The 27982-nt window shown below is 50.3% G+C and overlaps 1 protein-coding gene across 2 annotated transcripts in view; it reads left to right on the top strand.

Annotated features, from left to right (window-relative positions):
* The window catches only part of col16a1 (collagen, type XVI, alpha 1), a 212184-nt gene that overhangs the window by 43413 nt on the left and 140789 nt on the right, over positions 1-27982 (top strand). For both annotated transcript variants that reach the window (XM_052036512.1, XM_052036513.1), the window contains exons 5-10: positions 5428-5551; positions 12653-12928; positions 14080-14160; positions 19642-19782; positions 24894-24929; positions 26224-26250. In XM_052036512.1, the coding sequence (XP_051892472.1) occupies positions 5428-5551; positions 12653-12928; positions 14080-14160; positions 19642-19782; positions 24894-24929; positions 26224-26250 (685 nt within the window). The remainder of the gene's footprint in view (positions 1-5427; positions 5552-12652; positions 12929-14079; positions 14161-19641; positions 19783-24893; positions 24930-26223; positions 26251-27982) is intronic.

Below are 27982 nucleotides of genomic sequence, written 5' to 3'. Positions count from 1 at the left end.
CGCTGATGGAAGGGTAAAGTGGGCTTGGGTACAAGGTCCAGCGCCACCTCACAGGATGACTGAGCAGCCTCAAGACTGCTGAGCTGAACACCAGCTCCTGCTCCTGGAAACAATTCCATTGCCCATCCCGGCATTCCCATACCCAGCCAGTGCGTTTCCCTCTGCTCTTTGTAAATAAATGCACAAGCGGTGTGGATCCTCCCTCAACACACATTCCTGGTCAGTATTCACCTGGATGCAAGTCAGAAGGTACCGACTCTCCCTGGGGTACAGTCCCCGAGGTACCGACTCTCCCCAGGGTACAGTCCCTGAAGTAGCCGACTCTCCCCGGGGTACGGTCCCCAAGGTACCGACTCTCCCCGGGGTGCAGTCCCTGACGTAATGACTCTCCCCGGGGTACAGTTCCTGAGGGTGTTCTGTTACCTGGGGTGTGGTTACATTGGGCTGAAGAACCATGTTGTTTTGCAGTGGGACTGAGAAACTGCCCACAGCCGGGAGGTGTGTGGAGATTGGGGGCCTCAGCCACTCAGTGGCTGTGAACCTGTCATTGGTCGAAAGCTACCACCTTGTTTGGATTGTTTGAGAGTCACTAAGATTATGTCAGCACTCTGGTATTCAGTTGAGGTATTTATTTTTCTTCGTTAAGGCTGAGCAAAAGCCAAATCAGCTCAACACTGGAAAACACATCTGACTCCAGGCAGGCAAACTAGAAATAGGAAAGTCCAAAAAATGAGCTGCTTGTCAACATCTGGCTCCTGATGTAGAGGACAAACTGTTCTCCAGATGCTGCATTGTTGGTCGATCTACACAGATGTGATTCAGTATTAGAACTTCAAGAATCTGATGGACAGGACTGGTACATCCAGTACCTTGCACTTGTTCCTTTATTCTGCTGGCTGAGCAAAAGAACATTCTGAAATTTACAACAGAATTGGCTCTCTTGAGTGTTGATAGTCTCAGTGTGAACTGTGCTCCCTCCAAACAGCCAATATGTCTGGTGTCGAGAGTGTTGGGGGTGAGGGAGCTACCAGCTCCTACGGCGAGCTGCCTGGGTTGAAGGTTACCCGACTGTGCATGTAATCAGGGGTGAAGCTTGTTTTGAAAGCAAAAAATCTTCAGATTAAAATAGAAATTAAGATCGGAAATGCTGGAACCATTCAAGTTTTGGTCGCTGCATTATAGGAAGGATGTGGAGGCGTTGGAAAGGGTGCAGAGGAGATTTACCAGGATGCTGCCTGGATTAGAGCGTATGGAATATGAGCACAGGTTTAAGGTGCTAGGGCTTTATTCACTGGAAAGGAGGAGGATGAGAGGAGACATGATAGAGGTATATAAAATATTGAGAGGAATAGATAGAGTAGACAGTCAGCGCCTCCTTCCCAGGGCACCAATGCTCAAGACGAGAGGTCATGGCTTTAAGGTTATGGGTGGGAGGTTCAGGGGAGATGTCAGAGGGAGGTTTTTCACCCAGAGAGTGGTTGGTGCATGGAATGCACTGCCTGGGGTGGTGGTGGAGGCAGATACATTGAACAGGTTCAAGAGTTTGTTGGATAGGCACATGGAGGAATGTGAGATAGAGGGATATGCGGGAGGAAGGGGTTAGGTAGTGTGAGGGTGGTCTGATGGACGGCACAACATGGTGGGCCGAAGGTCCTGTTTTGTGCTGTATGGTTCTATGGTTCTATGGTTCTATGGTAAGTCAGGCAGTGTCTCATCAGAACTGGGAGAGTGAGAAAGCCAGATGGTTTCAGCTGCAGAGATTTGTGCTGGGGGCGGATGGGTTGGACAAAGGGGATACCTCCCATAGGATGAGTCCAGGATTGCCCAGGTGCTCCCAACATTTCAAGCACTATCTGGTTACTGGAATAATGAGGACTTGGAAAGGGAGGGAAAGCTGTGAGTGTTGTCTGTGTCCCCCTGCACTGTTCCAACGTGGCCCACACAAGCTGAGGAACAACATCTCATCTCATGCCTGGCCAGTTACAGCCTTCCGGACCCCACTATTGAATTAATGTGTGGGATTTGTAGTCGGGGGGAGGGTATGTAGCTGTGACCCGGACTGCTCGACCTGGAGGGGGTTTCAGATGTGATATTGTCTGGGATCTGAGCACCGTTTGTGGGGGGAGGGGGAGGAGGGGGGCCAGTCTTGGTGGGTTTGGCAGAGCCATGTTCGGAACCTTGTGGCAGTAACATGGAGATGTGGTTGTTTGGGAGCCGGAGTTTTAATGTGGGGGGTGCCCAGGGATGTTGGCTGAGCTGAACCCCCACCCCTTCCCAGTTCTGCACTGTGGGAGTTAGATCCACACACCCCCGGACCATCCACAAGTACTGGGTAGGATGTCTTCTCCAGAACCCAGGGGAGAGTTGCAAGGATACTGATGGCAGGGACTGCCCAGTCACACCGAGACACCACATGAGCTGCAAGTGGTTGTCATGTTTCACCCTGGAAATGAAATCACCTTCCAGCTGCATGACACTGACACAGAAGAGTCGTGCGTTGGGCTGGAGCAGGGTGAGAGCTGTGGATGATGCCTCATCCTGCAGGTAGCTCCAAGATGATTGGTTTTGTAAAGTGGTTGAGATTCTGCTGGTATTTGACAGCAGGGTCAAGACTTCTGAGCAGGTGTAGTCAAACACAGGTAAATCCAAACTTCCTCACCAATAGTTGCTTCGGGTAGCACTGCCCACGGGACCCCCGTGGAGTCCAGTGATGGAGCTCAGACTTGCTGAGGTTGTCCAGTGTTTACATGGGAAATCAGCGTTCGGACCCTGCACTGGTCTGGGGCTGACATAGGATCCCCAACCTCATTGGTTTCACTGGGACTTGTAGGTGTGCAGGATGAAACACCTAGGAGATGGTAAGTTCAAAGTTCTTTTAAAATCTTTTGATTTTGTTTAATAACATGAATAATTTCTTAATTTTATTTACTAATTTATAACTTTTTACACTTTTAATTATTTTAGTACTATCTTGTACTACCTCAATGCACTGTTGTAACAAAATGATCTGTATGGACGGCATGCAAGACAAATTTTTCACTGTACCTTGGTATATGTGACAATAATAAACCAATTTACCAATTTACTTTGAGAGCTTTTAAATGTTTCTGCAGAGATATTCAGAAACATTTCTAATACCCAATTGTTTTGACAATCAGCAAAGCTGGGATAAGGACTTTGCCAGCTGTCAAAGCTTTTAGAGACATTTTGTGGGCAGAGTTTCTCTGGTGGGCTTCTGTGGCACTTGGGTTGGGACACTTTGAGCCTGGGGTACTTCAGGCTTCCACACCCGGAGCAGGTAAATTCACATGTGAAGTGACCAGAGGCACGGCTGCAGGGGGGGTGCCAATAAAATCTGGATCAAAGGTGCAGGGGAGGGGCAGGTGAATGAGATAGAACGGGCTCTATACTTGTGTGGTTCCCTTCACAACCTTGGGTACCTCAGTGGCCAGGAATTATGGTCACTGTTATGATGTGATGACTAAGTATACAGCTCAGTGAGTCAGCATCTGGTTGACAGGCTGAATAGCCTGTTTGTGAGGTCCAGGTGTGATCATTATCCAGGTTAAGTCCTGGCACCTGCTGGAATTGTGTTAGCTTGATAGGTAACCATCAAACCCCCAGCTTCGCAATGTCCGAGGAGTAAGGCTCTGGGAAAGCAGAAGTATGGGCCGGTGGGGCTCCCGTGAGCAGTTAGTGGGTGTGGGGAGGGCACAGCTTCTCATTGCCGAACTTCATTCACTGGGAAAGCCAAGTGTTGAAAACCCCAAACCTCCGAGCAAAGCCAGTTCACTGAGGGCTCCATCACAGGTGCTGGACTCTCTGCCAACACCCAACACCAGCCGCCCCAGATCCTTGAGAACTGGCTGCTCCCAATCACGGTTCGGACAACAGTGAACACTTACTAGTTTTGTGTTGGTGAGGTCACCGCTCCTTGACAGGAAGACTGTGGGTGTGAATTGATGCAGGCAACCTGGAACATAGACGCATACAGCACAGAAACAGCCCTTTCCGCCCAACTGGTCCATGCCACGGTAGTGTATCGGTTAACGCAACGCTATTATGGCGCCAGTGGCCTGGGTTCAATTCCGGCCACTGTCTGTAAGGAGTTTGTACGTTCTCCCCGTGTCTGCGTGGGTTTCCTCCAGGTGTTCCGGTTTCCTCCCACATTCCAAAGACGTACGGGTTAGGAAGTCGTGGGCATGCTACGTTGGCGCCGGAAGCGTGGCAACACTTGCGGGCTGCCCCCAGAACACTCTATGCAAAAAAGATGTATTTCACTGTGTTTCAATGTACATGTGATTAATAAAGATATCTTAAGCTGCCCATCTAAGCTAGTTCCACTTATCCGTGTTTGGCCCATATCCCTCTAAACCTTTCCTATCCATGGACTTGTCTTTTAAATGCTGTTGTACCTGCCTCAACCACTTCCTCTGGCAGCTCATTCCACACACATACCACCCTTTGTGTAAAATGGTTGACCCTCAAGTTCCTATTAAATCTTTCTCCTCTCACCTTAAACCTATGCCCTCTAGTTCTTGATTCCCCAATTGGAAAAGGACCAAGTGCATTCACTTTCTCTGTGCCCTTCGTGATTTTATGCACGAATTTTATGCACGAACTCGGCCTTTTCTCCTTGGAGAGACGGAGGATGAGGGGGGACATGATAGAGGTGTATAAGATGATGAGAGGTATTGATCGGGTAGATAGTCAGAGGCTTTTCCCCAGGGCTGAAATGGTGGCCACAAGAGGACATAGGTTTAAGGTGCTGGGGAGTAGGTATAGAGGAGATGTCAGGGGTAAGTTTTTTACTCAGAGAGTGGTGAGTGCGTGGAATGGGCTGCCGGAAACGGTGGTGGAGGCGGATATGATAGGGTCTTTCAAGAGACTGTTAGATCGGTATATGGAGCTGAGTAAAATAGAGGGCTATGGGTAAGCCTAGTAATTTCTAAGGTAGGGACATGTTCGGCACAGCTTTGTGGGCCGAAGGGCCTGAATTGTGCTGTAATTGTTCTATGTTCTATGTTCTGTATTCTAATCTGTGAGCCCTTTACCACTGTGAAACATTCCGCGTTGTTTCACAGGGCGGTAATGAGACCAAAGCTGACAGTGGGCCAGAGAAGGGGAGCAGAGTGATGGGTTTTAAGCAGCGTCTGGGACAGAGCGTTAGAGAGGCATGAAGTGTTGAAGGGAACACCAGAGCCTGTGGCCCAGAGGCTGAAGGCACAGTTGCCAGCAGTGGGACAGGGCAGAACTGTCAGAGACTGTGGGGCTGAAGTTTTGGCAGCCGGAGGAAGGCAGGTGGCTGATAATTATAAACCCAAGGTGTGGCCACCCTTTCAGCCAACTTCAGTTGGGGGTTCAGGGGTAGGGGAATGGGGCAGTGTGTCGGTCATTGTACTAATGCCCCTTCGCCTGATGTTTCAGACAGGTGTTCCCTCAGGGACTGCCGAGAGACTTCACCTTCCTTGCAACACTGCTACTGAAGAAGAAGACCTTGAAGGAGAGCTGGAACCTGGTCAAAGTCACTGACCAGCAGGGCCTGACGCAGGTAACCCATTGCCTTCCACTGGCACAGGGGTCCGTCCCCTGAGAGAGAGCCTTCGACACTAGGCTGAGTTACGGAGAGCTGGAGAAATCCGGAGCAGGGTTGACTGCTCCCCAAACACACCGAGACCTGTGAAACTTTAGTGACTCCACTTGTTCAGCAACGGAGTCAAGTGTAGCTCCCTGGACTGATGGCTGAGGATAAGGAAGGGTCAGCAGGACACTGTGCGAGAGATGGGAGGTCATCGTCCTGAGACACTGGGAGGTGGAGGAGCCCTGACGGAGGAGGCTGGCAGGTTGTCGCTGAAGGGCCACAGAGGACCTCCACAAAGTAGTTTGGCATCTACATCTGCCCTGTGCCTTCTCTTCTATCAGCCTGCACTGATGTGGCATATTCTTCTCATGTCCTGGCCAATGTTTGAGCCAATTCATATGTTCATATGTTCAGCCAGCACCGCAAGCACAGAATGGTCATGGTGCGATTGCTGACTGCAGGAGCTTGCGCGCAGTTAGTCTGCCGCATTCCCCGTGTGACACTGTCGCCACACTTCCAGGGTCTTTCATTGGCTCTGAGGCACTTGGAGGTGTCAAATCCGGGACCGGGAATGCCGGGATACTCAGCAGGTCAGGCAGCTTCTGTGGAGAGAGAAGCAGAGTTAGTGTTTCAGATGGAGTCATACAGCATGGAAACAGGTACATTGAGCCCATGTCCACTGATAAGTAGCCTTTCCACAGGAAGTCCTGATGAAGGTCTTTCTGCACAGATGCTGCCCGATCTGCTGGGTATCTCATCATTCTGATGTTGTTTTAGTTTGCCTCTGTATTCTGTGCCTGTCTCGATAAGAGATGCCTGTCTCGATAAGAGATGCCTGTCTCGATAAGGGATGCCTGTCTCGATAAGAGATGCCTGTCTCGATAAGGGATGCCTGTCTCGATAGGAGATGCCTGTCTCGATAAGGGATGCCTGTCTCGATAAGGGACGTCTGTCTCGATAAGGGACGTCTGTCTCGATAAGGGATGCCTGTCTCGATAAGAGATGCCTGTCTCGATAAGAGATGCCTGTCTCGATAAGAGATGTCTGTCTTGATAAGAGATGCCTGTCTCGATAAGGGATGCCTGTCTCAATAAGAGATGCCTGTCTCGATAAGGGATGCCTGTCTCGATAAGAGATGCCTGTCTCGATAAGGGATGCCTGTCTCGATAAGAGATGCCTGTCTCGATAAGGGATGCCTGTCTCGATAAGAGATGCCTGTCTCGATAAGCAGGTGCCCTTAGGTCAAACTGTTGGATACACATTTCTGTTCTCCTTCTTCCATCTCCAGCAACTCCAGTCTGTTCGTGTGTCCGACATCTTAGTATTTTTCATCCAGATTCCAGCATCTGAAATTCATTTCTCTGTTCATGTGCCTGCCCCCTTCTCCCTGCAGCAATGGCTGGAGATCTCTTTATTAGTCACATGTACATCGAAACACACAGTGAGATGCATCTTTTGTGTAGAGTGTTCTGGGGGCAGCCCGCAAGTGTCGCCACGCTTCTGGCGCCAACATAGCATGCCCACAACTTCCTAACCTGTACGTCTTTGGAATGTGGGAGGAAACCGGAGCACCCGGAGGAAACCCACGCAGACACGGGGAGAACGTACAAACTCCTTACAGACAGTGGCCGGAATTGAACCCGGGTCGCTGGAGCTGTAAAGCGTTACGCTAACCGCTACACTACCGTGCCTGCCTCTACACTACCGTGCCTGTGAGCAGCAAGTATCTGATTGAAATTCTGCACAATGGATGGAAATAAAAGTTGGGGGATTTCTTACTCATCCACGGATCTGGACATCACTGGCAAGGCCACCAGTTATTGCCCACCTGTAACCGCCCTTGACCAGTTGGGGGTGAGCTGCCAGCTTGAACCTCTGCAGTCCTGGTGGCGGAAGTGCTCCCACAGTACTGTAGGGGAGGGAGCTTCAGGATCTCGATCCAGTGCCGATGAAGGAACAGCGCTATGTTTCCAAACCAGGCTGGCGTGCGACTTGGAAGGAACCTGTGGCTGGTGGTGTTCCCACGTACCTGCTGCCCTTCTTGGTGGGAGCGGCTGTGAGGTTGGGGAGGTGCTGTCAGATCAGCCTTGGTCAGCAAGTTACTATCGTGCTGTCGATGGTTCAGGCTGTGCCCATGCTGGAGGGGCTGATAGTCAAGCAGGCTGCATGGTCCTGAGTGGCGTCAGGATTCCCGATCGTTGCTATTTTGTGGAAGTGGAGAATATTCCACCATGCTCCCGACTTGTCCCCTGTAGTTGGAGGGATGACTTTGGGACTGGAGATTACCAGTCGTTGGTCTTTGTGGAGCTCATCCAATTAGTTGTCTGGTTAATGGTCATGACCATCCCCGCGGCCTTCGGCAAATGGTGACCAAACCTTCAACAGTGGTGGAGCTCAGCCGCGCCAAACGGTGCTGGAGCATTTGGAACCACGTTCAGCAAGGTGCCAGAACGTTGATGCACCCTCCTGAGGTCCTCACCATCACAGTAACCAGTCCGCTGTCACTTCCCTTCACTCCATGGCTGAGAGCATGGGATAGAGCGAAGGCTGTGAGACCAGGCAATGACCTGCGCTTCAAGAGGATCTGAGTACAATGCAAGGATGACTTCCTACAATTAGGCAGTGTCTTGGTGAGACCACACCTGGAGTACTGGCCTCCTTATCTAAGAAAGGACGGCAGGAGTGCAGCGAAGGTTCGCAGGCTGGTTTCCGAGGGTGGTGGGACTGTCACACGGGGAGAGGTTGGGTCGATTCAGCCTGTAATCCCCTGTGTTTCAAAAGATGAGGACGGATTGAACTGACCACATTCTAACAGGGCTCGACAGAGTGGGTTTCGGACGATGTTTTCCCTGGCTGAGGTGTCTGGAACGCAGTGTCAGGACGTGGGGAAAGAGATTTGAGCCTGACATGAGGAGAACTTCCATCACTCAGAGGGTGGTGGATGTGTGGAATCCACTTACACAAGAGCTGCACGTTGGTAAATATATTCAAGAGTGGGATAGACACATTTCTGGATGCAAAAGGCATCAAAGGGGATGGGGAGAGGGCAGGGATGTGGTCCAGAGATAAGGGATCAGCCATGAATAGCAGAGCAGGCAGGCTTGAAGGGCTGAATGGCCTACCCTTGCTCCTGTTTTCTGTTTTATGTAAAACTGGCTGTGCTGAGCTGGTTCAGCACATTTACAACACTGACGTCGACCTGACTCCGGTATGTCCTGTCCACAAAAGGTAGGACAAACCCACTGTGACAGAAGGTGTCCCAGACCACACAATCAAGCAACACTTCACCAAGGCACCGTTTGGTTCCCCAGGACCATTCAGCTTCAGAACTCATCACAGCCTTTGTCCAAACATGGACCAAGGGTGGAGTTCTAAAGAGGGAGGTGAGACTGATTGCCCCAACACTAAGGCAAAATCTGATTGAGTGTGGGATCAAGGAGCCCTGGGAAACCTGAAGTCAATGGGGATCAAGGGGAAAATCTTCCAGTGTTTGGAGTCATACCTTGTCTGACGGAGGATGGAAGTGGTTTTGGAGCTCAATCATCCCAGAACTAGGGCATCACTGCTGGAAGAACAAGTTCCGTGAAGTGTCTATGGCCTGACAAGTTAACTCTATTTCTCTTGTCACAGACGCTGCCTGACTTGATGAGTGTTTCCAGCATTTTCTGTTTTCGTTGTAGATCGCTGGAGTTTCTCAGGACAGTGACCTCGGCACAAAGCTCTTCACATTCACCACAAGGCCAGATTTAGGGATGTTCACTGTGTTTAGTTCCATTCACAGCTGCTGAGAAAATGCCCCAGTCCCAGCCTGTGTGAAGTAAAGGTCAGGAATGGGCCAATTAATGTTCAGAAATACTTGTTCCACCACAACTACTTCCAGCAGGAGAATGTCTACTCGAACTTCAGCCCCACCCTCACTGGGATGGAGACTCCTCCTCTCCTTGGCTGGTCAGTCACTCACCCCATCCTGTCAGGGTGTTACTGGCCTGCAGAGCTTTGATCTGATCAGTTGGTTGTGGGATCGCTTATCTCTGTAGCAGGGCCCACTACCAGCAGAGCCGAGGTTGTCGGCTCTCCACAAGCGCACCCTGCGTTCTCTGTGTTTACTTGAACGGGTGCCAGTTGGGAAATGCGTGCATTCCAGAAGAAAGTCGTGAATTTGCGCTGTTTCGTCGCAGGCAGATGTGCCCGTGTTTGGGTGTGGCAGTTTGCCGGTGACCACCGTGGCAGCGGGTGGCACGCTGCCTTTTCACCTCGATGGAGGACTGGCTGCACGTCACCAAACCAGGGACACGGCCCCTCCCTACCGTTGACTGTAACCGGGAACCGGAGGCAGTGCATGGCGAGGGGGCACCTTTATCACTCACCTGCTCCTCCACTGCCAAATTGGAAGCTTGATTAGACCCACCAGATGCAGCTTTGTGCACTTTGTTCCCCCACCTGCCTCCTCTCCCCTCCCCATGGGTAGGACGGAGAGCAGGGAGTGATGGATTGTGGTGCAGTGGAGTCCTGCAGCTGTGATGGCCACAGGTTCTGATGGACACCAGACTGCTGCTAATCCACATTATACAGCAGTAGGCTCACGTAATGGAGTGTGGCAATGAGTTACCTCAACACTTCTATTGTTGCAGTCAGAATCATAGAGCGATACAGGTCCATCAGCCCAACCAGTCCATGCCAACCATGGTGCCCACCCAGCTAGTCCCAATTTCCTGCGTTTGGCCCATATCCCTCCAAGCCCTGCCCCTCCATATACCTATCCAAGTGCTTCTTAAATGATACTGTTGTACCTGTTGTAGCTTGTTCCATACACTCACCACCCTCTGTGTGAAAAAATTGCCCTTCAGGTCCCTTTTCAATCTTACCCCTCACTCCCTAAATCTATGCCCCCTAGTTTTGGACTCCCCTACCCTGGGGAAAAGACCTTATCTATGCCTTTCATAATTTTAAACACTTCTATAAGGTCACCCCTCATTCTCCTACGTTCCAAGGAATAAAGACCCAGACTGGCCAACCTCTCCCTATAACTCAGTCCCTCTCGTCCTGGCAACATCCTTGTAAATCTTCTCTGCACTCTTTCCAGTTTAACCACGTCTTTCCTATAACAGGGCAACCAAAAGTGTACACAGTACTCCAAGTGCACCCTCACCAGTGACTTATACAACTGCGATATAATGTCCCAACTCTGATACTCAGTGCCTGGACTCATGAAGGCCAGCATGCTAAATGCCTTTTTCACCACCCTATCTACCTGTGATGCTGCTTTCAACGAACTGTGCACTTGTACTCCTGGGTCCCTCTGTTCCATTACACTCCTGAGTGGATTCTGAGTGGAGCTCGGTGACCAGTGGTGTACCTCAGGGATCTGTACTGGGACCCTTACTATTTGTGATTTTTATAAACGACCTGGATGAGGAAGTGGAGGGGTGGGTTAGTAAGTTTGCAGATGACACGAAGGTTGGGGGTGTTGTGGATAGTTTGGACGGCTGTCAGAGGTTACAGAGGGACATAGATAGGATGCAGAGTTGGGCTGAGAAGTGGCAGATGCAGTTCAGCCCAGATAAGTGTGAAGTGGTTCATTTTGGTAGGTCAAATATGTTGGCGGAATATAGTATTAATGGTAGGACTCTTGGCAGTGTGGAGGATCAGAGGGATCTTGGGGTCCGAGTCCATAGGACACTCAAAGCGGCTGTGCAGGTTGACTCTGTGGTTAAGAAGGCATGTGGTGTATTGTCCTTCATCAGTCGGGGAATTGAATCTAGGAGCTGTGAAGTATAGCTGCAGCTATATAGGTCCCTGGTCAGACCCCACTTGGAGTATTGTGCTCGGTTCTGGTCGCCTCACTACAGGAAAGATGTGGAAGCCATAGAGAGGGTGCAGAGGAGATTTACAAGGATGCTGCCTGGAAGGCGGAGCATGCCTTATGAAAGCAGGTTGAGGGAACTCGGCCTTTTCTCCTTGGAGAGACGGAGGATGAGGGGGGTATAAGATGATGAGAGGTATTGATTGGGTAGATAGAGGCTTTTCCCCAGGGCTGAATTGGTGGCCAGAAGAGGACATAGGTTTAAGGTGCTGGGGAGTAGGTATAGAGGAGATGTCGGGGTAAGTTTTTTACTCAGAGAGTGGTGAGTGCGTGGAATGGGCTGCCCGAAATGGTGGTGGAGGCTGATACGATAGGGCCTTTCAAGAGACTGTTAGATAGGTACATGGAGCTGAGTAAAATAGAGGGCTATGGGTAAGCCTAGTAATTTCTAAGATAGGGACATGTTCGGCACAGCTTTGTGGGCTGAAGGGCCTGAATTGTGCTGTAATTGTTCTATGTTCTATGTTCCCTAGTGCCCTACCATTCACAGTATAAGTCCTACACTGACTGGACTTTCCACATGTGGGTCTGTGATAGATGGATTGCTGAGGACAAGGGTGAACGAGATGTTCCCTTCTGTTAGTTGTGCCACCAGGTGGTGTCGATGTGGAGGAGGACTCATTCCGCAGCTGAGGAAGGCTGGTAGTGGGTAATTAGGAGGAGAAGACTTCTCTGCCACTGTTGACCCAATACCATGACACATCATGGAGTCTGCAGTCAATGGTGAGGACTCTTGTGGCCTCTACATTACTGTACATTACCTGTAGATTACTTTGTACTTGGCCCTTCCACTGAGATGGGACCTCCTGGGAACACTGTTGGAGGATCCTGAGACATGGGTGGGGGGATCTGACTCTCCAACTACAGCCACTTCAGGGTGTTACCTGACTAGCTTTAGGATAGCTGTGCAAATTTTGTATGTCCCCAGATGTTGGAGGCAAGGACTTTGTTGTGTCAACGTTTCTGTTAGGACTCTGTCACACCAGAATCCTGCACCATACTGTCTGCCCAATGTGATTGCGATAGATTTTCATACACTGAGTGACTTGCTGGTCAGTTGTAGAGGAGAGTTGAGTCCTCACGTTACTGTGGGTCTGGAGTGACAGAGACACCAGCCCAGGTCGGGACACCAGATGTCCTCCCCCATCAGACATCAGTGAACCAGTGAACTTGGACCTTCACTGATTTTTTTTCTCTGTTGCTTTCAGTTTTCAATTCGCATGGACGGGAGGGACAAAACGGTGGAGTACAAGGCCAAAGGTCGTTTCCAAGACTATGTGCGCTGGGTGTTCAGCGGTGAAGGTGTTGCTGCCCTGTTTGACCTACGATGGCACAAGCTGACAGTCAGCGTACAGGCCAATGTGGCCTCTCTCTACATTGACTGCCGCCTGATTGAAATCAAATCGGTGGAAGAGAGAGCCAGGATCAGCGTGGAGGGCCAGGCAGTGATGGGCAGGCTCACTGAGGACAACAGGCCGGTGGAGGTTAGTTCAGTTGGTGCTCCACAACCCATCAGATAAGGTGCTTACCCTCACCAGCACTGGGAGCCATGGGAACCAGCATCCCTAGTGTCCAGTGTTGCCGTGGTGATAATGCCAGAGAACCTATCAGAACAACAATTCATTTGTGTATTGTGGTGAAATGCTTGCCAATAAACTGGGCAGTGGTTCAGGAGGAACCCTTCAATTCCAATAAATAACTCTAGACCACTGAAGGGGGAGATGCTGATTGGGCCCCATCCCACACCCTCCTGAAAGCGGAGACGCTGATTGGGTCTCATCCCACACCCTCCTGAAAGGGGAGACGCTGATTGGGTCCCATCCCACACCCTCTTGAAAGGGGAGACGCTGATTGGGTCCCATCCCACACCCTCCTGAAAGGGGAAGGTGCTGATTGGGTCCCATCCCACACCCTCCTGAAAGGGGAGACGCTGATTGGGTCCCATCCCACACCCTCCTGAAAGGGGAGACGCTGATTGGGTCCCATCCCACACCGTCCTGAAAGGGGAAGGTGCTGATTGGGTCCCATCCCACACCCTCCTGAAAGGGGAAGGTGCTGATTGGGTCCCATCCCACACCGTCCTGAAAGGGGAAGGTGCTGATTGGGTCTCATCCCACACACCATCCTGAAGGAGGAGATGCTGATTGGGTCCTATATGCCTGCTGAAGGGAGAGATGCTGATTGGACCCCGACCCCACGTCTGCTTGGTACAGACCAAGTCAGGGCCCAGCAAGTGGTCCCAGACCCTTTGGACAAGAGCCGGCAGAGGGGCAGGAGTCAGGTTGGCTCCACTTACGCAAAATGCAGCCCAAATTCCACCTGCGCAGTGGTCCCTCTCGGTACGGTGAGTGGGTTGGGAATGTTGAAGGTAAAACTGCCCCATCTGGATGGAAGCACTAAGACTGCAGAGGTGTGATGGAAGCCCCTGGTCCTCTCTGTCCAGACATCAGTCACCACCTTCAGGGGGCAGGGTGAGGCAGCAGAGGGAGATGGCTGTGACCAGCTCTGGCCTGCACTGGCCTGTCGCTCGCCCTCCTGCAGCCTGCGCTGGTGGCTGGAGACTGCATTGACTGTAGCTTGGCAGTTGTTGGTCACACTCTGAGCTCACTGCCTGTTGTCCTACCTCTCTGCACAGGTTGACCTGCAGCAGATGATTCTGTTCTGCGATCCACTCATGGCGGAAAAGGTGACATGCTGTGAGATTCCAGGTGTCCGGGTAAGTGTCAGTGGCCCCGCATTCTTGTGATCCCACCAGAATCCCTGATCCCAGAAACCACCGCCTGCTGAAATGTTAGTGATAATCACCAGCTCTTTCCCCACCGTAGCAGAGAGAAATGCAACACCCTGTGGATTAATCGGAGTGTCAGTGGTTGTCTGAGACAAGCCATCGATCTCTCTGTGCACAAGGAAGCCATTCAGCCCATCCTGACAGCAGAAGATCTGCCTGGCTTCATCGCACTCCCAGCTCTTGCTCTCGTGTCTCGTAGGTTAGGTCACCAAGTGTGCATCCAACCCCAGGACGGAGGAGCACTCCCTCCACTGGACGGTTGGCCAGTGATTCTGGTTCTCATGCTGGAAGCATTTCTCATCCTTTCCCTTTTCCCCTTCGAACTATGACATCAAGTTATGCCCTTTGGTGATTCATACCCCAGCCAGGAGGAATGGGTTCGTCCTCTCAACTTATTCGAGGTCCCTTCACATTTCGGTTTAAATTTCCTCTCAGCCTTCTCTAAAAGGAACAACTCCAGTGTTATCAATCTCTCCGTCCTGCTGAATGTCCTCGTCATTGGCCATATCCTCATGAACCTTTACACCCTCTCCAGTGCGATCACATCCTTCCCGACCAGCAGTGGACACAGTAATGGCCCTGTTCCAGCATAACTTCCCCGATTCTGGAACTACTCAGCAGGCCAGGTCTCTGACCTTCCACCAGGACGAAGAATAGTCAGAGGTCAACTGGTTTTAGGATGCAGAAAGGGAGGAGAGGGGAAGAGAGGAGAAAAGGAAAGGTGAGGGCTGAGGGGATAAATGAAAGGGAAGTTAGAGATGGTGGTAGAGGCAGTAACTGAATTCCAAAATGTCAGTATGGAGGAGGTACAAAGTGGAAAGAGATGAATAATTATCTGAAAATTACTGGATTCGAGTTTATTGTCGTATGTGTGCACAGATGCAATGAAAAACTTACTTGCAGCAGCATCACAGGCACAGAGCATTAGAGACACAATGTTCACAAGGGAAACATAAATTAAACATAAATTATACAAGAAACAATGCAATGCAAAACTGGTCATGTCGGTCAAAGAGGTAGTCACTAGGTTTGTGCAGGTTGGTTCAAGAACCGAATGGTTGAAGGGAAGTAGCTGTTCTTGAACCCGGTGGTGTGGGGCTTCAGGCTCCTGTACCTCCTGCCTGATGGTAGCTGCGAAAAGATGGCGTGGCCAAGATGGTGGGGATCTTTGACAATGGATGTTGCCTTCTTGAGGCAGTGCCTCGTGTAGATGGTGGGGAGGGATGTGCCTGTGATGTATTGGGCAGAGTCGACTACTCTCTGCAGTTTCTTATATTCCTGTGCATTTGAATTGCCGTACCAGACCAGGATGCATGATACCAGACCAGGGTACTTTCAATGGTACATCTGCAGAAGTTTTTGAGTCCCTGGATGGTGGGAAGGGAGGAGGTAAAAGGGCAGGTGTTGCAGGAAGGTGTTGTGGTAGATGGGAAAGGAGGGGTGGGTGTTGGTGATGGATGAGTGTATCGGGGGGTCACAGAGGGAATGGTCACTATGGAAGCCTGGGGAGGGGACATGTGACTCTGAGTGGCAAAATTATGGAGGATAATCATCAAATACAAAGACTGGTGGGGTGGATGGTGAGGATCAAGGGAAACCCATCCTTGTTCTGGCTGAGAGGAGGGGGTTGGGAGCAGAACTGTGGTAAATGGAACAGTTGTGTTTGAGAGCCCTGTCAACCATGGCAGAGACTACCCACAGCTGAGTAAAAAAGGCACATCGGAAGCATTGGTGCAGTAGGTTGCCTTGTTGGAGAAGTTGTGACGAAGATGGAAAGACCTGGGGGATGGAAGGGAGTGCTCACAGGAAGCAAGTCGGTGGAACCACGGTAGTTATGGGAGTCTCTGGGCTTGCAGTGGATGGTGGTCAGTTGCCAGTTCCCTGAACTGGAGGGAGAGAAGTCAAGGATGGGAAGAGTTGGGGATGGATCAGGTGTGGGTGAGTGCAGGCTGGGGACTGGCAGCGGAGGTAAGGAAACCTTGTGCTTCGGGAAGTGGCTGTAACGTTGTCATCGATGTCCCAGAAACTGAGGAGAGGTGGGGGGCCCACACTGGTCTGAAACAAAGGGTATTCCAGTTATCCCACAGAGAGATGACTGGATCTCAGACACACAATTACACCTTTTATTTGGAAAAAAAATGAGAAATTGTTGAGCGTAGAAACGAGTTCAGCCAGGCAGTGGGTGGTGGGGGTGGAGGGGCTGGTTGGGGAAGAACTGGAGGGCCATCGGGACGTCGGGACATCCTGGTGTGGGATGGAGCTATGCAGGGCTTGGGCATCAGTAACAAAAACAAGTACCCCGTACGTTGTCTTAAAATCTCCTTATTTACCTCTCCCACTGTCCCAGGCATCTGGGGATAGGTCCTCCTGTACCTTTCCACCCCTCTCACTGTGGGTGAGACATGAGGGAGGCACCCATAAATCTGGTCTCAATCCCACAAAGGCAGCTGGGAGCTTAAATTCAAGTTTTAAATAAATCTGGAGTTAGAAAACAAGATCTATAACCGACACCATGGAGCAACTGGATTGTGGCATGAAAACCCATCCGAATCACCGTGTCCCCCTATGAGGAAGTCTTACCAAGTCCTTCCACGCCCACTCATGCGATTGGCTCCTTACTGACCTCAGCTATAACCCAGCAGACCAGTCATTTCAAGGACAGTTCGGAATAGTATTGGTATTGGTTTATTATTGTCACTTGTACTGAGGTACAGTGAAAAACTTATCTTGCACACCGATCGTACAGGTCAATTCATTACACAGTGCAGTTACATTGAGTTAGTACAGAGCGCATTGAGGTAGTACAGGTAAAAACAATAACAGTACAGAGTAAAATGTCACAGTTACAGAGAAAGTGCAGTGCAATAAGGTGCAAGGTCACAACAAGGTAGATTGTGAGGTCAGAGTCCATCTCATTGTATAAGGGCACTGTTCAATAGTCTTATCACAGTGGGATAGAAGCTGACCTAACACAGCGGTCACAAACACTCAAGGAATTCTCATACCTTGAACAAGTACAAAGAATTATCGTGTATCCCTGACAGGGGAGATACTCAGCAGCTCAGGCAGCATCCCTGGAGAGAGAATTGGAGTTAAAGTTTTGGTCAATGATCCTCCAACAAAATAGGGAGTATTGAAACACATTGTGCAGACAAAGAGGGATTGGAGGAAGGAACAAAAGAAAAGGTCGGTAATAGGATGGAAAGACCAGTCTTTCTAACAAGATCCATACGCCACCAATGGCCACACCAGTCTCTCAAACAAAGTACTTGATCTCCTAGTTCCAGGAGGGCCCACATTGAAACAGGTCTTCACTAACGATCATTGTAGTCTCCAGTCTCTCACCCAACCATCCAGGGTTGAAGAAGCAGAGGTCAAAGGTTGTTTTCCAAATATTCTATGTCATCTAGTTCCTTCAATCCTGCTGCTTCCGTGAAAGTATTTTGAATTAATCACAAAGTTTGAGACGATTGATCTTCCGCTGAGCGCACTACCTGTGGGATTTTCTGCTGGATTCCCCCACTCCCAGCTGGGTAGTGAATGTGATGTCCTCCACAATGATGGAGATCTCTGTCTGAGGGAGAGCTCACCCCTCTGTGACGTGAGCGTCCTCTCAGCTCTCCTGACTACGGGAGGAGCATGTCATTGAAGCAGTGGACCCCTGGATCACCTGCCATCCCAGTGGGTTGGAGTTGTTCTGTGAATGAGGCCAGACTCAAAGAAAGAACGTTCCTGAGTTCTCAGTCCCCTCTTCCCCGTTTTCTCCACTGTCACATCATATGCCCTGCCACCCTTTATCTTCCCGATTACCAATTCATTTCCATGGCAACCCTGGCCTGTGCCTGTCACAGATATTCCCTTTGATTTATCCATCTGCTGGAGTTTAATACAGACAAACGTGAGGTGCTGCATTTTAGGAGGTTAAATTTCAGCAGGAAGTATCCAGTAAATGTCAGGATACTTTGGAGCATTGATGTACAGAGGGATCTTTGGGCGCAATTTCTTAGCTCCATAAAGTGGCAACACAAATAGATAGGTAAAGAAGCTGCATGGCTTGCTGCCTCCATCGGTCAGGGCATTGAGTATGAGAGCCAAGAAATCACGCTGCAGCTGTATAGAACTTCAGTTTGGCCACACTTGGAGTATTGTGTGCATTTCTAGTTGCCCCATTACAGGAAGGATGTGGAGACCTTGGAGAGGGTGCGGAAGAGGTTCACCAGGATGCTGCCTGGATTAGAGGACATGTTCTATAAGGAGAGGTTGGACAAACTTGGGTTGTTTTCTCTGGAGTGGCAGAGGCTGAAGAGAGACCTGGTAGGAAGTTTATAAAATTATGAGAGGCACAGAGGGGAGATAGTCTTTTTCCAGGGTTGGAAATATCAAATACTACAGGGCATAGCTTTAAGGCAAGAGGGGGAAAGTTTAAAGGAGATGTGTGAGGCAAGTTTTTTTTATACACAGAGTGGTGGGTGCCTGGAACCTACTGCCAGGGGTGGTGGTGGAAGCAGATCCGATAGTGATGTGATTCCGCCTTGGGAGTCTCCAACCTGACGGCCTCAACATCGGTTTCCCTAACTTCCGGTAACCCCTCCCCATCTTTTTCTTCTCCCCCCCCCCCCCCACTCCTTTGTCTTCCCTTATTCCTGTGGCTCCCTTCCCCCACCTTGATAAGCTGCCCATCTCCTCTCCTCCCCTCCCCCATCCTTTATTCCATGGTCCACTGCCTTCTCCTACCGGATTCCTCCTCCTTTAGCCCTTTGCCTCTTCTACCTCTCACCTCTCAGCTTCTTACATCTTCTCCCCCTCCCCCAACATCCCCCCTCTCACCTGGACTCACCTCTCCCCTGCCTGCATGTACTCCTCCCCCTCCCCCCACCATCTTATCCTGGCTTCTGCCCTCTTCCTTTCCAGCCCTGACGAAGGGTCTCGGCCCGAAATGTCGACTGTTTATTTCCCTCCATGGATGCTGCCTGACCTGCTGAGTCCCTCCAGCACTTTTTGTGTGTGTTGCTCCAGATTCCAGCATCGTCAGAACTTCTTGCATCTCCATGATGTTTAAGAAGCATTTAGACAGACGCATGAACAGGCAGGGAGGGGACAGGTAGGCACCATGTGCAGGTAGCTGGGATTAGCTTTGATTGACACTGTGGTCAGTACAGACATGTTGAGCTGAGAGGCCTGTTGCTGTGCTGCACTGTTCTATCTTTTATTCCTCACCCCACCTTCTGCAACTTAAGACCAGCAATTTTCTCTTTGCATGTTCTGACAGAAGATCTTTGACACGACGCATTAGTTCTGTTCCTCGTCCCGCAGACACAGCCTGACCTGCTGAGCGCTTCCGGCACTCTCGGTTGTTTCAGTTTTCCGGCATCCAGGTTTTTTGATGGTCATCCTCTGCCTTGCTCACAGTGTGTGACGGACCTGCTGCTGCCAAAGAGCAGGCGGAATGCTGAGGGGAAGAAGATGGAGGCGTTGACTGGAGCTCTGCCTCAGATACGCGGGGAGGTCGATACCAAGTGCTTCTGTGTCGACGAGAAGTCAAAGACAAAGGTGAGCCAGACTCGTTCCCCGGGGATGTCACTGTTGGTGCTGCTGACGGAAGGCTCAGGTGTTCCCATCTATTGCACGACCCCGAGCTTAGCAGACAGTACACTCAGATATGCACTGTGCAGTGGCCAAATCCTCCATCAGGAAAAGCACTCCTCAATCCGACCTTCCACAATTCAGATAAGGTACCACTGACACCTGTGGCAAGGCTTTTTCTGAATGCTCTGACTAGTCCTGGTGTTTGAAACAAACCCACACATCATTATCCTAAATCTCAGAGACAGTGTCAAACGATACTCTCCTGTGGCACCTTCAGTGGGAAGTCCTTGAACTCTCTGTGCAATATTTAAGATATCAGCTCCAGCTCAGTGGTACCTCTGGGTCAGAACGTCATGAGTTCAAGCCTATTCTAGAGAGCGCAGGAAACATATTCAGAGTAGGAGTGGTTCTGAAGGGCTGTTGTTCTCAGATGAATCATTCTCCTCATGTGATATTAAGCTGGGACTGCTGAAAGGATCCGCCCGCCATATTTTATTCAGTGCGGGAGTGTTTTCCCCTGTGCTGCGGATGATGTTCATCTCTCAGCACACAACGACTGAAACACGTCTTTCTTTAATTCTTACCATCTTCACCAAAACAATGCAGTCTACGTTAAACGTGCTGCCTGCTCGTCCACTAGAGAAGGCATCACTTTCACCCAAGGTCCACAGGAAGCCAAAGGATGATGGGTGAGGTGGCAGTTTCTCCACCATCAGGCACTGAGGGTTGACATTTCCACATGGAATTTCACAGTGAGCTCATTCGAAAGGTCTGTTCGGGTTTCAGCCATTTAAATAAAGCAAGTGAAATGCTAAAGCTATGTTGTCAAGGTGATCCCGAAAGCAGCAAGTTCAAACCTTGTGTCGCTGTCGCACTGGTAACCTCTCTCCCATTAATTAGTGTCCCAGTGAGCACTTAGATTTTTGGCACGTTCTATCTAAGGGTAGTCGAGGTAACAAGAAAACAGAAGTGATGCAGGTCACTCCACAGACAAATGGACCACCCACCCCCACTCTGATGCACAACACAGCCTACTTATTTGCAAATCCCTGCAGTTCACAGATTTCCTCTGGTTGCTACAACAACGGCAGCTTTTACTTGCATTAACTTGTTAGCACATCCTGTGATGTCCCACTCAGTTTTGACACTGACCCATATGAGGACAGGGAATAGGGAAGTTATAAGGTGTGCTTAGTGGTGGCTGGGTGGGAGAGAGGCGAGTATTTAGTCGGGGGGGGGTGGGGGTGGATTCTTGCTTGGGACCAAGGTAGCTGGGGGTAGAGCTACCAACTGTGGTGTTACTGAACATGTTCAACCCCTTGCCTGAAAGTCCAACTCCAGGCTGTGTTGGAGCTTGCTTTATTTTTACATTACAACTCGATCCCATGATTCGGGACTTGCCTGGCTCCTGAGCCGTGCTGAATACCTGTGGACGATCCTCTGGACTGAGAACGTTCCTGCTGATCCTGCTCTGTGTGGGAGAGGGTGAGGGGGTGAGGGGTGGGGGGGTTATAGGTGCGGCCATGAGCCTTGTTTAGAGACTAGTGTTCAGCAAGGGTCTGGGCTCACCACAGTGTGAATTTGGTTCCAGACAAACCTGGGTACGGTTGGGTGGAATGAAGTCAGAATTGCATTTATTAGAGCACATCAAATGTCACACTCCACACGCCACTGCTTCAGTCGAACCCGGAGGTGACTGCACCATCCACCCAGCTAGGCTGCTGTTGTTATCTGTGGGAGTCAGTGGATGGTGCAGCCTTACACACAGATGGCTTGCAGTGTTAGCAAATAGTCCGACCTGGGATCTGCATTACCTGTGAGAGTAATGGTTACTGAATGTCTTGTAATTGGATGGTTCAGAAACTAATACTTCGTACAGGCTCTTTTCAAGCAGATATTCCCTTCTCTGGACTTGTTCTGATCATTTACCAGTGTTTCCTGTGGGTCAGGAACAATTCCCAATCTCTTATGAGGATAGATTGAGTGAGCTCAGGCTTTTCTTTTTTGGAGAGAAGGAGGATGAGAGGTGACTTGATAGAGGTGTACAAGATGATAAGAGGCAGAGATCAAGTGGACAGTCAGAGACTTTTTCCCAGGGCGACAATGGCTAACACGAGGGGGCATAATTTTAAGGTGATTGGAGGAAGGTATAAGGGGGATGTCAGGGGTAATTTTTTTACACAGAGAGTGGTGGGTGTGTGGAACGCACTGCTGGCAGGGGTTGTGGGGGCAGATACATTAGGGACATTTAAAAGACTCTTAGATAGACACATGAATGATAGAAAAATAGGGGGCTATGCGGGAGGGAAGGGTTAGATAGATCTTAGAGCAGGATAAAATGTTGGCACAACATTGTGGACCGAAGGGCCTGTACTGTGCTGTAGTGTTCTATGTTCTATGTTCTTTATATCTCATTTGCAGACATGTTTATAGCAAAGCTTGGGCATCCTGTCCTCATTGCCTCCGATAGTTCCCAGTTAATGTGTCCATGGGTATCCAACCACCTTCCAGTCTGCTCAGACGGTCTAATCGATCTTTTCTGTTTGAGTGGGGCTGTGAGAATCGGTAATGCTGCACCTTGAAGAGCCTGTGAAGATGACTCTATCTTGCCACTGGATGCAGACATGAAGCACTGTGGCTGCAGAAGGTTTAGTCTCTGCTTCTGCTGTGCATTAATGATCCATGTTTCTGACCTTACATGTGGGTGCTGCTCCAAGCCCTTTGCATTCGAACACCGAGGGAGGCAGCATTAAGTTCTTTATCCAGTGAAAGCTGGTGGTCTCTGAGCTTCTGAACATTTCCCAGTGGTTCTCATTAGGGCTGATTAATGGATGTTGTGAAACTCCCTATACAGCTGTTTCTTTATGGTGACGGTGAAGCAAAATGTGACAAGTGTTGAAAAGCAATCTATTAGTCCTTGTAGCAGTGAGTTTCCAATGTGGGTTATAACAGCAGCATGATCAGTGCACAAAGCTCCTCCCTGACCTTGGTCCTCGCCTGGAGTCACGACAGGTTAAAGAATTTCCCACCTGAGTGTAGAAGGTACATTCCTCTGCCTGTGGCTTTAAACATGCAGTTCAGGAGGATCGACAAGAAGGTTCTAAAGAGAGTGGGGGCAAGAACTTTTCCGTGCTTCTTCCTTTCCAGCTAAGCCAACAAACAGATGACGTCAGGCTTGAGGGGTCATGTGGCCACCTCCTCCCTGTGCAGGGAGAGGAATATGAAGCAGCAGACTGAGCTCTTCGACAGCACCGGGTAATTGTGATGAGATGATGTGGGTGTACCTGAAAGTGTTGTTAAGGAAGTGAGGTGCGGTGGATGTGGATTGCACTTCCTGCCATGCCCACAGGGTCAGTGGCTGGTTCAATGGTCAGGGAGCAACCCAAGCGAAGGTCTGCAGCTGTGACTCATGAAGCCTGACTGACAGTGAGGATATTCCATGGGACACGTGATGTGTGAATTAGATTTATGTTTGAGCTGTACGACGGGAGATTTTCCCCAACAAAGCCTCAATATCTTATGATAAAAGCTGTTCACTTCTTTGATATCGGACCCAGCATTTGACACCTCACGGCTTAGACTTGCTGAACTTGGTTGACAAATTTTCATTGAGAAACAACAAGTAGCCCAAATCAACGTCACTTTAGTTAAATGCTACAAATTAACTATTAACTCTGCTCTTTACAGCTCCCTCCCTCTCCACACTCTATATCTGCGCTCATGGAGCTCCTGCTCTTTATAGGAGAGAGCTGAGGGTTGGGCTCTGGTGCGCAGTTTTGGTCTCCTGACCCAAGAAAGGATATTCCTGCCCTTGTGTTTCTGTGTTTCTGTGTGATTTGAAAGATGAAGGGATGTTGCTGAGAAGGATAACTGTAGCACTACAGACAGATTGGATAGGCTGGAGATATTTTCTGCAGCAGAGAAGAGAATTAACCGAGGTGCAGTAAATGATGAGGAGCCCAGACAGAGTAGGTAGAAAGGAACGTTTTTCCACTGGCAGAGGGTGAAAAATCAGGGGCAGAGTTTAAAGTTAATTGATCAAAGGATAAGAGGGAAAATATTTTTTCACTCAGAGGGTGATGGGGATCTGGAACTCAGTGCCTGAAAGGGTGGGAGAGGCAGACACCCCCGTCACATGGCAGACACCCCATCGCATGGCAGACACCCTGTCACATGACAGACACCCCATCACATGACAGACACCCCATCACATGACAGACACCCCATCTCATGGCAGAAACCCTGTCACATGACAGACACCCCATCTCATGACAGACACCCTATCATATGACAGACACCCTCGTCAACCGTGCTTGATGTGGATTGGTGTGACCCGGCCGGCTACAAACCCAGTGCTGGGGTTGGGTTTAGGCTGGGGAGTCTGACCAGCACTGACACAATGGGCCAAAAGTTTTCTATAATTCTCTGAACTGGTGTTCAACACACATTCTGACCCCAGTTGTACAACATCGTTCTTTAGATCTGGGAGCTGAAGCAGCTCCCTGGGCAGTCTCACTTGATTGCATTTCTCAGGAAGGGTGCAGTTTTTAGCCTATTGTCTGTAAAACAAAAAACACCATCATTTTGTGTTTCACCTCTACTGTGACTACAGAAGAGTCGCTCAACGCATCTATGCCTGAAACGTCAACTGTTCATTTCCCTCCATAGATGCTGCCTGACCCACTGGGTTCCTCCAGCATTCTGTGTGTGTTGCTCCAGCTTTCCGGCATCTGCCATCTCTCCTGTGTCTCCGTGTGTGCATTAAATGGCATCTGCCGCCTGTCTGCCCATTCTTCACTCCTGTCAATGCCTGAGGATTCTGTATTATAGAAACACACACACACACACACACACGCACGCATGCACGCACGCACGCACACACACACGCACACACGGCCAACAAGCCATTGATGAACTGACACACGATGAATGTCCCTTAGGATCTGTGCCTCATCTTCAGTTGCTGCTGTTAGTGGGGACAGTTGGTGTGGGTGCTCGCAGAGTGCAAGGTCAATGTTTTAGTCTGAGCTTTGACTGCCCCTGCTTCGCTGACACTGACCGTCTTTCTTTTCCAGTGTAAGTCGTGCATCCTGGAGATACCCGGAAAAAATGTGAGTACCGTGGGAATCTGCTCCAATTGTAAAGTGTTTCAGTGGCTGTACCCAGCGGTGGTGCGCCTGACATAGGAAGGGCACTGGATACCCTGTGTGAAGGATGTTGGGAGTAGGTTACAGTGACGACAAGTAATGAACGTGAACTCTGGTGGGTGCCGGGCGCTGAGGGGGGGCTTTGCTGGTTACCTTTACACTGTGATGCCCCCACCTGTTCTCTATAACCATCAGTCGTGCCACAGCTGGACTCCGGGAAACCTGCAGCTTTGGGCTGATTGGCCTAGGTACCTTGTCTCGGTAACATTACGCTGTCGCACTGTAACAAATCACTGCCACTGCTTGGAGTACTGTGGACCCTTATAGACCAGTCCAGTTCCAATCTTTGCTCCATTTTCTCAGTGCCTCTGAACTTGAAATGGGACACGATTCTCGGCAGCCGCCTCTCCACATAACTCGTCAGAGGCAGAGAGTGAGCCAGTGTGGCCACTGGGTGATCATGGGCCAGGGCTGAATGGCCTTCTGGACCTCTGGGTCCCGGCTGGGTTACCTGGTGGGACTGATCAGACCTGCTGTGGACCAGCCTCAGCAGAAGTTATTTGGACGTACCTTGATAGGGAACTGGCGAGCTGAATGTCGGTGTGGAATCTGGCAGTAAGCGGCCCAGCTGCTGTTGTCTTGGTCTTCAGTACAGCTAGTCGTCTCCAGGGAGGAGTACGGCAGGGACTGCAGTATCCATCTCGGCTGCGAGCTCTCACCTTCGACCCTCGTCCTGCTGACGGGAAGTGTTCTCCAGTGATACAAGTTCCAGATGGCCACAGAGAGGCGATCAGAAGAATCCACGAATCCTGTGTTCAGCATCTGTGGGGAACCGTTCAGGAACGGAAGAGAGGCATTGGGGCGCACTTTGATTCCACCTCTCTCAGTGGCCATGGTGAACAACATGGGACGGTGGTTTTGATTGCTGCTCCATCAGGTCCCACCCAGGGTACCAGTGAGGTGTCAGACCTGCGCTTGCTGCGCGGAGACAATGTTTGCTCCCACCTTTACCTCAGGTGGGCGTGAGGTGGGCAGGGTGAGATTGGGTGCCTCTGGGTGAACAATGGGCTCTTCACCTTGTGGAGAGCACAGACTCAGCCCCTTTAAACACCCTCATGGGTGTGAGGAAAGATTTTGATGAAACATTAACCTTCCCATTGAAGGGGCGGGAAGCCACCCCGGGAGGAAGAGCAGGGGAAGGTGCGTGTTCTTACTGAAATGGAATTAATGCTGTGCTTTCTTTATCTATTTACTGCAGGATGCCAGTGAGCTGACCAAGCAAAAGGTAATTCGCAGCAAGTCCTGAGCTTCCTGCCCCAACTACTCACAGGAGTACAGCAGTGATCAGCTGTAGCAGCACGAACGGGGGGTTACTGTGGATCTGAGAGTAGAATGTAGTGAGTGTTTGAGGGTGACTACTTGAATGATGATTAATTAGTGACTCTTACTGAGCCCTGTAGTGAGCAAATGACCAGCCTGTATCGTGTCTCACACACTGGGAGGGGAGTCTGCAGTTTGGGCATTTGTTTGCAATAATCTGCCAAAGTTCGTTATTTGGCCGTTGTCCCGTGGATTGAGAAGCAGCTGAGGTGTCTGCAGCATTTAAGGAGAGGAAGGGATGACATTTTATTTAAATCTGTCAGTCTAATGCCGCATGGCTCTTTTCTAACCTACCCCAAGAGCTGTAAGTGAGGGTGTTGTGGCTCTAACCTGTAGTGTGACATCAGTAATGGCTGGAGAAAGTTTCCTCATTGCTCGTATGTGATAATTTGATTCAAGGCTTATCTCTTCTAAATCTAAACCCTGCTATCCTGGATACAGCCTCAGTGCTCACCCTGAACCACACCCCACTGGCCCAGAGCCTGCCTTCTGGTGAAGTGATTCATGCATCAACTGACTGAACGATCTTGAGCGACAGGGGATAAAAGTGACTCTGAAGATTGAGTTGGAAATAACCATGAGACAGTGCTGACCATTTGTCCCTGGAAGTGTTCTGGCCTCTGGTCTGTGCCGATGAAGCTGGTGATGGCTTGTCCGAAGAGTTCGCGGGTGAGGCAGAGCTGCAGCAAGCTCCTGGCAGATGTCGGAATGTTGTCCCAGAATCTCCTTCCCTGCCCTCGGGCTCCTTCTGCTCGACTTGCACTGGAACCAGGCACCAGATGTCAATCATTCTCACTCCTTGGAAAGATTATTTGTCTACACAGAGCATCAGTGCTGAACTGGATTCTACAACCGCTCACCCAGTGCACCATCCCACCAGACCTCTCTTCCCTAAGCCCCTGTCACCACAACCACCAGCACTTGTACTGAGGAGCTGGAGCCCCCATCACTGCTCTCCCCATCAGGCAGCCAGTTGCGTCCTTCATTTAACGCTTCCCTCCCTGACGTCATCTTACCTGCCAAGATTGGCCCAGTGCTGGGATCTTGCTGTTGCAGGTGATTCAGTGCTGGAACAGGCGGTGTACTCACCCTCCTGGGACGTGGTCTGTGCCCTTCTATCTTGTGTAAAGCCCACAGAGTCTTCACTGAGCCTGTCCTATGTCGTTTTGACTCTCACCCTTCATCCAGCAACATCCAGATTCCGGAATGTATAACCTTTTTCTATCTTTAAGCCCAATTAGTTCCACATTTAGTAAAAACAATACAGCTTATTGGACAGTAACGGGCTGGCGCTTTGTTCCAATTGTAACACAGGCCTGAAGCTCCCCAGCTTGGCCTCACTGTAGACCTGAGTCCAATCAGCTGCTGGGGTAAGAACCATGGGGTGAATCCCGAACCTTCCACGGTGACCCCCTCCTTCACAGACACACGGAGCAGCTGTGCTGAAGGCTTAGCAACAAGGGGTGGGTTCTGAGCCCGACACTCCGTGTGGTAACCATTAGTCAGAGTGGCTGGCTGCCAGCCAGCAGATGCTTTCCTTCACACTGTGGGCTGCTGATGAGATCTGGGGAGAGGCCAGGCTGGGGTACAGACTATTGCATCACAGAAGCAGCAACTCAGAGAGGCTTTGAGACTGG

This window comes from Pristis pectinata, chromosome 22 (assembly GCF_009764475.1).
Source record: "Pristis pectinata isolate sPriPec2 chromosome 22, sPriPec2.1.pri, whole genome shotgun sequence".
NCBI lineage: Eukaryota > Metazoa > Chordata > Chondrichthyes > Rhinopristiformes > Pristidae > Pristis > Pristis pectinata.
The sequence above is the reverse complement of the archived record's forward strand: the minus strand, read 5'-3'. Positions and strand labels throughout refer to the sequence as shown.